Source organism: Ascaphus truei, chromosome 2 (assembly GCF_040206685.1).
Source record: "Ascaphus truei isolate aAscTru1 chromosome 2, aAscTru1.hap1, whole genome shotgun sequence".
Lineage (NCBI taxonomy): Eukaryota > Metazoa > Chordata > Amphibia > Anura > Ascaphidae > Ascaphus > Ascaphus truei.
The window spans coordinates 1660648-1674653 of NC_134484.1; the positions used below are offsets into that span (position 1 = coordinate 1660648).

Consider the following 14006-nt stretch of genomic DNA (forward strand, 5'->3'; position numbering starts at 1 on the left):
TGCGGTGTGCTGCAGGGAGTGAGGCATGCTGTGTGCTGCAGGGAGTGAGGCATGCTGTGTGCTGCAGGGAGTGAGGCATGCTGTGTGCTGCAGGGAGTGAGGCATGCTATGTGCTGCAGGGAGTGAGGCATGCTGTGTGCTGCAGGGAGTGAGGCATGCTGTGTGCTGCAGGGAGTGAGGCATGCTGTGTGCTGCAGGGAGTGAGGCATGCTGTGTGCTGCAGGGAGTGAGGCATGCTGTGTGCTGCAGGGAGTGAGTGATGCTGTGTGCTGCAGGGAGTGAGTGATGCTGTGTGCTGCAGGGAGTGAGTCACAGAGGTGGTCATTACACACGAGCCTCACAGAGGCGGCCATTACACACGAGCCTCACAGAGGCGCCCATAACACACGAGCCTCACAGAGGCGGCCATTACACACGAGCCTCACAGAGGCGGCCATTACACACGAGCCTCACAGAGGCGCCCATAACACACGAGCCTCACAGAGGCGGCCATTACACACAGGCCTCACAGAGGCGGCCATTACACACAGGCCTCACAGAGGCGCCCATTACACACGAGCCTCACAGAGGCGCCCATTACACACGAGCCTCACAGAGGCGGCCATTACACACGAGCCTCACAGAGGCGCCCATAACACACGAGCGTCACAGAGGCGGCCACTACACACGTGCCTCACAGAGGCGCCCATTACACACGAGCCTCACAGAGGCGCCCATAACACACGAGCCTCACAGAGGCGCCCATAACACAAGAGCCTCACAGAGGCGGCCATTACACACGAGCCTCACAGAGGCGGCCATTACACACGAGCCTCACAGAGGCGGCCATTACACACGAGCCTCACAGAGGCGCCCATTACACACGAGCCTCACAGAGGCGGCCATTACACACGAGCCTCACAGAGGCGGCCATTACACACGAGCCTCACAGAGGCGCCCATAACACACGAGCCTCACAGAGGCGCCCATAACACACGAGCCTCACAGAGGCGGCCATTACACACGAGCCTCACAGAGGCGCCATTACACACGAGCCTCACAGAGGCGGCCATTACACACGAGCCTCACAGAGGCGCCCATTACACACGAGCCTCACAGAGGCGGCCATTACACACGAGCGTCACAGAGGCGGCCATTACACACGAGCCTCACAGAGGCGGCCACTACACACAAGCCTCACAGAGGCGCCCATAACACACGAGCGTCACAGAGGCGGCCACTACACACGAGCCTCACAGAGGCGCCCATTACACACGAGCCTCACAGAGGCGCCCATAACACACGAGCCTCACAGAGGCGGCCATTACACACGAGCCTCACAGAGGCGGCCATTACACACGAGCCTCACAGAGGCGGCCATTACACACGAGCCTCACAGAGGCGCCCATTACACACGAGCCTCACAGAGGCGGCCATTACACACGAGCGTCACAGAGGCGGCCATTACACACGAGCCTCACAGAGGCGGCCATTGCACACGAGCCTCACAGAGGCGGCCATTGCACACGAGCCTCACAGAGGCGGCCACTACACACAAGCCTCACAGAGGCGCCCATAACACACGAGCATCACAGAGGCGGCCACTACACACGAGCCTCACAGAGGCGCCCATTACACACGAGCCTCACAGAGGCGCCCATAACACACGAGCCTCACAGAGGCGGCCATTACACACAGGCCTCACAGAGGCGGCCATTACACACAGGCCTCACAGAGGCGGCCATTACACACAGGCCTCACAGAGGCGGCCATTACACACGAGCCTCACAGAGGCGCCCATAACACACGAGCCTCACAGAGGCGGCCATTACACACAGGCCTCACAGAGGCGGCCATTACACACAGGCCTCACAGAGGCGGCCATTACACACGAGCCTCACAGAGGCGCCCATTACACACGAGCATCACAGAGGCGGCCATTACACACGAGCCTCACAGAGGCGCCCATAACACACGAGCGTCACAGAGGCGGCTACTACACATGAGCCTCACAGAGGCGCCCATTACACACGAGCCTCACAGAGGCGCCCATTACACACGAGCCTCACAGAGGCGGCCATTACACACGAGCCTCACAGAGGCGCCCATAACACACGAGCGTCACAGAGGCGGCCACTACACACGAGCCTCACAGAGGCGCCCATTACACACGAGCCTCACAGAGGCGCCCATAACACACGAGCCTCACAGAGGCGCCCATAACACAAGAGCCTCACAGAGGCGGCCATTACACACGAGCCTCACAGAGGCGGCCATTACACACGAGCCTCACAGAGGCGGCCATTACACACGAGCCTCACAGAGGCGCCCATTACACACGAGCCTCACAGAGGCGGCCATTACACACGAGCCTCACAGAGGCGGCCATTACACACGAGCCTCACAGAGGCGCCCATAACACACGAGCCTCACAGAGGCGCCCATAACACACGAGCCTCACAGAGGCGGCCATTACACACGAGCCTCACAGAGGCGCCATTACACACGAGCCTCACAGAGGCGGCCATTACACACGAGCCTCACAGAGGCGGCCATTACACACGAGCCTCACAGAGGCGGCCATTACACACGAGCCTCACAGAGGCGCCCATAACACACGAGCCTCACAGAGGCGCCCATAACACACGAGCCTCACAGAGGCGGCCATTACACACGAGCCTCACAGAGGCGCCATTATACACGAGCCTCACAGAGGCGGCCATTACACACGAGCCTCACAGAGGCGGCCATTACACACGAGCCTCACAGAGGCGCCCATTACACACGAGCCTCACAGAGGCGGCCATTACACACGAGCGTCACAGAGGCGGCCATTACACACGAGCCTCACAGAGGCGGCCATTACACACGAGCCTCACAGAGGCGGCCATTGCACACGAGCCTCACAGAGGCGCCCATAACACACGAGCGTCACAGAGGCGGCCACTACACACGAGCCTCACAGAGGCGCCCATTACACACGAGCCTCACAGAGGCGCCCATAACACACGAGCCTCACAGAGGCGGCCATTACACACGAGCCTCACAGAGGCGGCCATTACACACGAGCCTCAAAGAGGCGGCCATTACACACGAGCCTCACAGAGGCGCCCATTACACACGAGCCTCACAGAGGCGGCCATTACACACGAGCGTCACAGAGGCGGCCATTACACACGAGCCTCACAGAGGCGCCCATTACACACGAGCCTCACAGAGGCGGCCATTACACACGAGCATCACAGAGGCGGCCACTACACACGAGCCTCACAGAGGCGCCCATTACACACGAGCCTCACAGAGGCGCCCATAACACACGAGCCTCACAGAGGCGGCCATTACACACAGGCCTCACAGAGGCGGCCATTACACACAGGCCTCACAGAGGCGGCCATTACACACAGGCCTCACAGAGGCGGCCATTACACACGAGCCTCACAGAGGCGCCCATAACACACGAGCCTCACAGAGGCGGCCATTACACACAGGCCTCACAGAGGCGGCCATTACACACGAGCCTCACAGAGGCGCCCATTACACACGAGCATCACAGAGGCGGCCATTACACACGAGCCTCACAGAGGCGCCCATAACACACGAGCGTCACAGAGGCGGCCACTACACATGAGCCTCACAGAGGCGCCCATTACACACGAGCCTCACAGAGGCGGCCATTACACACGAGCCTCACAGAGGCGACCATTACACACGAGCGTCACAGAGGCGGCCATTACACACGAGCCTCACAGAGGCGGCCATTACACACGAGCCTCACAGAGGCGGCCACTACACACGAGCCTCACAGAGGCGGCCATTACACACGAGCCTCACAGAGGCGGCCATTACACACGAGCCTCACAGAGGCGGCTATTACACACGAGCCTCACAGAGGCGGCCATTACACACGAGCCGCACAGGCGGCCATTACACACAGGCCTCACAGAGGCGGCCATTACACACAGGCCTCACAGAGGCAGCCATTACACACAGGCCTCACAGAGGCGGCCATTACACACGAGCCTCACAGAGGCGGCCATTACACATGGTATTGGGGCAGCCAGCCGGACTTCACCTTTATTATATGAGGCTACCCCGACCATCACAGGGGTGACCCTGTGTTTGCAGCTCTTCTGTTCCTGTGTGAGATGATTATTCTTGTGCTGTCTCCGCAGGAACACCCTTTGACCCCATGCATCTCCTAGGATGCGCCATGGTCAACATCATGAGCTTGTTTCTGTTTGGGCAACATTTTCAATACCAGGACCAGAAGTTACTGGACCTTCTAAAAGTCATAATACAGCGAAGCAGCAGTGTACACTCCACATTTAATCAGGTATCCGCTTCTTATAATGCTAATCCTGTCCTTTAGTGCTGATTATACCGATGTGTCCGGCTTCATTGTCCTCTGACGGGTTATGGGAAACTTTACCATATTCTGCACGGCCAATAAACCCCATGCAAATTCAGGGAGATATTATTAGGGAAACATGGTACTATCTTTGTCATGGTGTCATTGTCACACGGATGGTGGATTTATCACTGTCTCATGTGAGGAGAACAAGTCCACAGATAAGAATTCCTATTAATCCAAGTTCTGTTATTTTTACAAGATATTTGGCCATATTTAGTAGTCTTCTGTCATAAGGCCCCTCCTGCTACAGGAAGACCCCAAGCCAACGGACCCCAAGACCCTCCTGCTACAGGAAGACCCCAAGCCAACGGACCCCAAGACCCTCCTGCTAGAGGAAGACACCAAGCCAACGGACCCCAAGACCCTCCTGCTACAGGAAGACCCCAAGCCAATGGACCCCAAGACCCTCCTGCTAGAGGAAGACCCAGAGCCAACAGACCCCAAAGTCCCTAAAGCCCTCCTGCTACAGGAAGACCCCGAGCCCCTCCTGCTACAGGAAGACCCCAAGCCAACGGACCGCAAGACCCTCCTGCTAGAGGAAGACCCAGAGCCAACAGACCCCAAAGACCCTAAGACCCTCCTGCAACAGGAAGACCCCGAGCCAACAGACCCCAAGCCCCTGCTGCTACAGGAAGACCCCAAACCAATGGGCCCCAAGACCCCATGCCCCTCCTGCTAGAGGAAGACCCAGAGCCAACAGACCCCAAGACTCTAAGCCCCTCCTGCTACAGGAAGACCCCGAGCCAACGGACCCCAAGCCCCTCCTGCTACAGGAAGACCCCAAGCCAACGTGCCTCAAGGCCCTTCTGCTACAGGAAGACCCCAAGCCAACGTGCCTCAAGGCCCTTCTGCTACAGGAAGACCCCAAATCAACAGACCTCAAGACCCTCCTGCTACAGGAAGACCCAAAGCCAACGGGCCCCAAGACCCCAAGACCTTCCTGCTATAGGAAAACCCAACAGGCCCCAAGACCCTCCTGTACACAGGAAGACCTCAAGCCAATGGGGTGTAAGGTGCCTTCTAATGCAGGATGGGGTCTGATGGAAGAAGACTGCTTAGTATATATGGACCACTATGCCTCTGGGTGGATTCTGATATACCCAACAGTAAAATATACAAAGCACACATATACCCAACAGGAAAATATACAAAGCACACATATACCCAACAGGAAAATATACAAAGCACACATATACCCAACAGGAAAATATACAAAGCACACATATACCCAACAGGAAAATATACAAAGCACACATATACCCAACAGGAAAATATACAAAGCACACATATACCCAACAGGAAAATATACAAAGCACACATATACCCAACAGGAAAATATACAAAGAACACATATACCCAACAGGAAAATATAGAAAGCACACATATACCCAACAGGAAAATATACAAAGCACACATATACCCAACAGGAAAATATACAAAACACACATATACCCAACAGGAAAATATACAAAGCACACATATACCCAACAGGAAAATATACCCAACAGGGAAATATACAAAGCACACATGTACCCAACAGGAAAATATACAAAGCACACATATACCCAACAGGAAAATATACAAAGAACACATGTACCCAACAGGAAAATATACAAAGCACACATATACCCAACAGGAAAATATACAAAGCACACATATACCCAACAGGAAAATATACAAAGCACACATATACCCAACAGGAAAATATACAAAGCACACATATACCCAACAGGAAAATATACAAAGCACACATATACCCAACAGGAAAATATACAAAGAACACATGTACCCAACAGGAAAATATACAAAGCACACATATACCCAACAGGAAAATATACAAAGAACACATGTACCCAACAGGAAAATATACAAAGCACACATATACCCAACAGGAACATATACAAAGAACACATACCCAACAGGAAAATATACAAAGCACACATATACCCAACAGGAAAATATACAAAGCACACATATACCCAACAGGAAAATATACAAAGCACACATATACCCAATAGGAAAATATACAAAGCACACATATACCCAACAGGAAAATATACAAAGCACACATATACCCAACAGGAAAATATACCCAACAGAAAAATATACAAAGCACACATATACCCAACAGGAAAATATACAAAGCACACATATACCCAACAGGAAAATATACAAAACACACATATACCCAACAGGAAAATATACAAAGAACACATGTACCCAACAGGAAAATATACAAAGCACACATATACCCAACAGGAACATATACAAAACACACATATACCGAACAGGAAAATATACAAAGCACACATATACCCAACAGGAAAATATACAAAGCACACATATACCCAACAGGAAAATATACAAAGAACACATATACCCAACAGGAAAATATACAAAGCACACATATACCCAACAGGAAAATATACAAAGCACACATATACCCAACAGGAAAATAGACAAAACACACATATACCCAACAGGAAAATATACAAAGCACACATATACCCAACAGGAAAATATACAAAGCACACATATACCCAACAGGAAAATATACAAAGAACACATGTACCCAACAGGAAAATATACAAAGCACACATATACCCAACAGGAAAATATACAAAGAACACATTTACCCAACAGGAAAATATACAAAACACACATATACCCAACAGTAAAATATACAAAGAACACATGTACCCAACAGGAAAATATACAAAACACACATATACCCAACAGGAAAATATACAAAGAACACATATACCCAACAGGAAAATATACAAAGAACACATATACCCAACAGGAAAATATACAAAGAACACATATACCCAACAGGAAAATATACAAAGCACACATATACCCAACAGGAAAATATACAAAGCACACATATACCCAACAGGAAAATATACAAAACACACATATACCCAACAGGAAAATATACAAAGCACACATATACCCAACAGGAAAATATACAAAGCACACATATACCCAACAGGAAAATATACAAAGAACACATGTACCCAACAGGAAAATATACAAAGCACACATATACCCAACAGGAAAATATACAAAAAACACATATACCCAACAGGAAAATATACAAAGAACACATATACCCAACAGGAAAATATACAAAGAACACATATACCCAACAGGAAAATATACAAAGAACACATATACCCAACAGGAAAATATACAAAGCACACATATACCCAACAGGAAAATATACAAAACACACATATACCCAACAGGAAAATATACAAAGCACACATATACCCAACAGGAAAATATACAAAGCACACATATACCCAACAGGAAAATATACAAAGAACACATGTACCCAACAGGAAAATATACAAAGCACACATATACCCAACAGGAAAATATACAAAGAACACATTTACCCAACAGGAAAATATACAAAACACACATATACCCAACAGGAAAATATACAAAGAACACATGTACCCAACAGGAAAATATACAAAACACACATATACCCAACAGGAAAATATACAAAGAACACATATACCCAACAGGAAAATATACAAAGAACACATATACCCAACAGGAAAATATACAAAGAACACATATACCCAACAGGAAAATATACAAAGAACACATATACCCAACAGGAAAATATACAAAGCACACATATACCCAACAGGAAAATATACAAAGCACACATATACCCAACAGGAAAATATACAAAACACACATATACCCAACAGGAAAATATACAAAACACACATATACCCAACAGGAAAATATACAAAGAACACATATACCCAACAGGAAAATATACAAAGAACACATATACCCAACAGGAAAATATACAAAGCACACATATACCCAACAGGAAAATATACAAAGAACACATATACCCAACAGGAAAATATAGAAAGAACACATATACCCAACAGGAAAATATACAAAGAACACATATACCCAACAGGAAAATATACAAACACACATATACCCAACAGGAAAATATACAAAGCACACATATACCCAATAGGAAAATATACAAAGAACACATGTACCCAACAGGAAAATATACAAAGCACACATATACCCAACAGGAAAATATACAAAGCACACATATACCCAACAGGAAAATATACAAAGCACACATATACCCAACAGGAAAATATACAAAACACACATATACCCAACAGGAAAATATACAAAGCACACATATACCCAACAGGAAAATATACAAAGCACACATATACCCAACAGGAAAATATACAAAGCACACATATACCCAACAGGAAAATATACAAAGCACACATATACCCAACAGGAAAATATACAAAGCACACATATACCCAACAGGAAAATATACAAAACACACATATACCCAACAGGAAAATATACAAAACACACATATACCCAACAGGAAAATATACAAAGAACACATATACCCAACAGGAAAATATACAAAACACACATATACCCAACAGGAAAATATACAAAGAACACATATACCCAACAGGAAAATATACAAAGAACACATATACCCAACAGGAAAATATACAAAGAACACATATACTCAACAGGAAAATATACAAAGCACACATATACCCAACAGGAAAATATACAAAGAACACATATACCCAACAGGAAAATATACAAAGAACACATATACCCAACAGGAAAATATACAAAGAACACATATACCCATCAGGAAAATATAGAAAGCACACATATACCCAACAGGAAAATATAGAAAGCACACATATACCGAACAGGAAAATATACAAAGCCCACATATACCCAACAGGAAAATATACAAAACACACATATACCCAACAGGAAAATATACAAAACACACATATACCCAACAGGAAAATATACAAAGAACACATATACCCAACAGGAAAATATACAAAACACACATATACCCAACAGGAAAATATACAAAACACACATATACCCAACAGGAAAATATACAAAACACACATATACCCAACATGAAAATATACAAAACACACATATACCCAACAGGAAAATATACAAAACACACATATACCCAACAGGAAAATATACAAAGAACACATGTACCCAACAGGAAAATATACAAAGCACACATATACCCAACAGGAAAATATACAAAGCACACATATATCCAACAGGAAAATATACAAAGAACACATATACCCAACAGGAAAATATACAAAACACACATATACCCAATAGGAAAATATACAAAGCACACATATACCCAACAGGAAAATATACAAAGCACACATATACCCAACAGGAAAATATACAAAGCACACATATACCCAACAGAAAAATATACAAAACACACATATACCCAATAGGAAAATATACAAAGCACACATATATCCAACAGGAAAATATACAAAGCACACATATACCCAACAGGAAAATATACAAAGCACACATATATCCAACAGGAAAATATACAAAGCACACATATATCCAACAGGAAAATATACAAAGCACACATATACCCAACAGGAAAATATACCCAACAGAAAAATATACAAAGCACACATATACCCAACAGGAAAATATACAAAGCACACATATACCCAACAGGAAAATATACCCAACAGGAAAATATACAAAGCACACATATACCCAACAGGAAAATATACAAAGCACACATAAACCCAACAGGAAAATATACAAAGAACACATATACCCAACAGGAAAATATACAAAGAACACATATACCCAACAGGAAAATATACAAAGAACACATATACCCAACAGGAAAATATACAAAGCACACATATACCCAACAGGAAAATATACAAAACACACATATACCCAACAGGAAAATATACAAAGAACACATGTACCCAACAGGAAAATATACAAAGCACACATATACCCAACAGGAACATATACAAAACACACATATACCGAACAGGAAAATATACAAAGCACACATATACCCAACAGGAAAATATACAAAGCACACATATACCCAACAGGAAAATATACAAAACACACATATACCCAACAGGAAAATATACAAAGCACACATATACCCAACAGGAAAATATACAAAGCACACATATACCCAACAGGAAAATATACAAAGAACACATGTACCCAACAGGAAAATATACAAAGCACACATATACCCAACAGGAAAATATACAAAGAACACATTTACCCAACAGGAAAATATACAAAACACACATATACCCAACAGGAAAATATACAAAGAACACATGTACCCAACAGGAAAATATACAAAACACACATATACCCAACAGGAAAATATACAAAGAACACATATACCCAACAGGAAAATATACAAAGAACACATATACCCAACAGGAAAATATACAAAGAACACATATACCCAACAGGAAAATATACAAAGAACACATATACCCAACAGGAAAATATACAAAGCACACATATACCCAACAGGAAAATATACAAAGCACACATATACCCAACAGGAAAATATACAAAACACACATATACCCAACAGGAAAATATACAAAACACACATATACCCAACAGGAAAATATACAAAGAACACATGTACCCAACAGGAAAATATACAAAACACACATATACCCAACAGGAAAATATACAAAGAACACATATACCCAACAGGAAAATATACAAAGAACACATATACCCAACAGGAAAATATACAAAGCACACATATACCCAACAGGAAAATATACAAAGAACACATATACCCAACAGGAAAATATAGAAAGAACACATATACCCAACAGGAAAATATACAAAGAACACATATACCCAACAGGCAAATATACAAACACACATATACCCAACAGGAAAATATACAAAGCACACATATACCCAATAGGAAAATATACAAAGAACACATGTACCCAACAGGAAAATATACAAAGCACACATATACCCAACAGGAAAATATACAAAGCACACATATACCCAACAGGAAAATATACAAAACACACATATACCCAACAGGAAAATATACAAAGCACACATATACCCAACAGGAAAATATACAAAACACACATATACCCAACAGGAAAATATACAAAACACACATATACCCAACAGGAAAATATTCAAAGAACACATATACCCAACAGGAAAATATACAAAACACACATATACCCAACAGGAAAATATACAAAGAACACATATACCCAACAGGAAAATATACAAAGAACACATATACCCAACAGGAAAATATACAAAGCACACATATACTCAACAGGAAAATATACAAAGCACACATATACCAAACAGGAAAATATACAAAGAACACATATACCCAACAGGAAAATATACAAAGAACACATATACCCAACAGGAAAATATACAAAGAACACATATACCCATCAGGAAAATATAGAAAGCACACATATACCCAACAGGAAAATATAGAAAGCACACATATACCCAACAGGAAAATATACAAAGCCCACATATACCCAACAGGAAAATATACAAAACACACATATACCCAACAGGAAAATATACAAAACACACATATACCCAACAGGAAAATATACAAAGAACACATATACCCAACAGGAAAATATACAAAACACACATATACCCAACAGGAAAATATACAAAACACACATATACCCAACAGGAAAATATACAAAACACACATATACCCAACATGAAAATATACAAAACACACATATACCCAACAGGAAAATATACAAAACACACATATACCCAACAGGAAAATATACAAAGAACACATGTACCCAACAGGAAAATATACAAAGCACACATATACCCAACAGGAAAATATACAAAACACACATATACCCAACAGGAAAATATACAAAGAACACATATACCCAACAGGAAAATATACAAAACACACATATACCCAATAGGAAAATATACAAAGCACACATATACCCAACAGGAAAATATACAAAGCACACATATACCCAACAGAAAAATATACAAAACACACATATACCCAATAGGAAAATATACAAAGCACACATATATCCAACAGGAAAATATACAAAGCACACATATACCCAACAGGAAAATATACAAAGCACACATATATCCAACAGGAAAATATACAAAGCACACATATATCCAACAGGAAAATATACAAAGCACACATATACCCAACAGGAAAATATACCCAACAGAAAAATATACAAAGCACACATATACCCAACAGGAAAATATACAAAGCACACATATACCCAACAGGAAAATATACCCAACAGGAAAATATACAAAGCACACATATACCCAACAGGAAAATATACAAAGCACACATAAACCCAACAGGAAAATATACAAAGAACACATATACCCAACAGGAAAATATACAAAGAACACATATACCCAACAGGAAAATATACAAAGAACACATATACCCAACAGGAAAATATACAAAGCACACATATACCCAACAGGAAAATATACAAAACACACATATACCCAACAGGAAAATATACAAAGAACACATGTACCCAACAGGAAAATATACAAAGCACACATATACCCAACAGGAACATATACAAAACACACATATACCGAACAGGAAAATATACAAAGCACACATATACCCAACAGGAAAATATACAAAGCACACATATACCCAACAGGAAAATATACAAAATACACATATACCCAACAGGAAAATATACAAAGCACACATATACCCAACAGGAAAATATACAAAGAACACATGTACCCAACAGGAAAATATACAAAGCACACATATACCCAACAGGAAAATATACAAAGAACACATTTACCCAACAGGAAAATATACAAAACACACATATACCCAACAGGAAAATATACAAAGAACACATGTACCCAACAGGAAAATATACAAAACACACATATACCCAACAGGAAAATATACAAAGAACACATATACCCAACAGGAAAATATACAAAGAACACATATACCCAACAGGAAAATATACAAAGAACACATATACCCAACAGGAAAATATACAAAGAACACATATACCCAACAGGAAAATATACAAAGCACACATATACCCAACAGGAAAATATACAAAGCACACATATACCCAACAGGAAAATATACAAAACACACATATACCCAACAGGAAAATATACAAAACACACATATACCCAACAGGAAAATATACAAAGAACACATGTACCCAACAGGAAAATATACAAAACACACATATACCCAACAGGAAAATATACAAAGAACACATATACCCAACAGGAAAATATACAAAGAACACATATACCCAACAGGAAAATATACAAAGCACACATATACCCAACAGGAAAATATACAAAGAACACATATACCCAACAGGAAAATATAGAAAGAACACATATACCCAACAGGAAAATATACAAAGAACACATATACCCAACAGGCAAATATACAAACACACATATACCCAACAGGAAAATATACAAAGCACACATATACCCAATAGGAAAATATACAAAGAACACATGTACCCAACAGGAAAATATACAAAGCACACATATACCCAACAGGAAAATATACAAAGCACACATATACCCAACAGGAAAATATACAAAACACACATATACCCAACAGGAAAATATACAAAGCACACATATACCCAACAGGAAAATATACAAAGCACACATATACCCA

At 42.8% G+C, this 14006-nt stretch overlaps 1 protein-coding gene across 8 annotated transcripts in view; it reads left to right on the forward strand.

Moving 5' to 3' along the window:
- The window catches only part of LOC142474735 (cytochrome P450 2C20-like), a 164572-nt gene that overhangs the window by 93232 nt on the left and 57334 nt on the right, over positions 1–14006 (forward strand). For all 8 annotated transcript variants that reach the window (XM_075580985.1, XM_075580956.1, XM_075580987.1 and 5 more), the window contains exon 5: positions 4152–4312. In XM_075580985.1, the coding sequence (XP_075437100.1) occupies positions 4152–4312 (161 nt within the window). The remainder of the gene's footprint in view (positions 1–4151; positions 4313–14006) is intronic.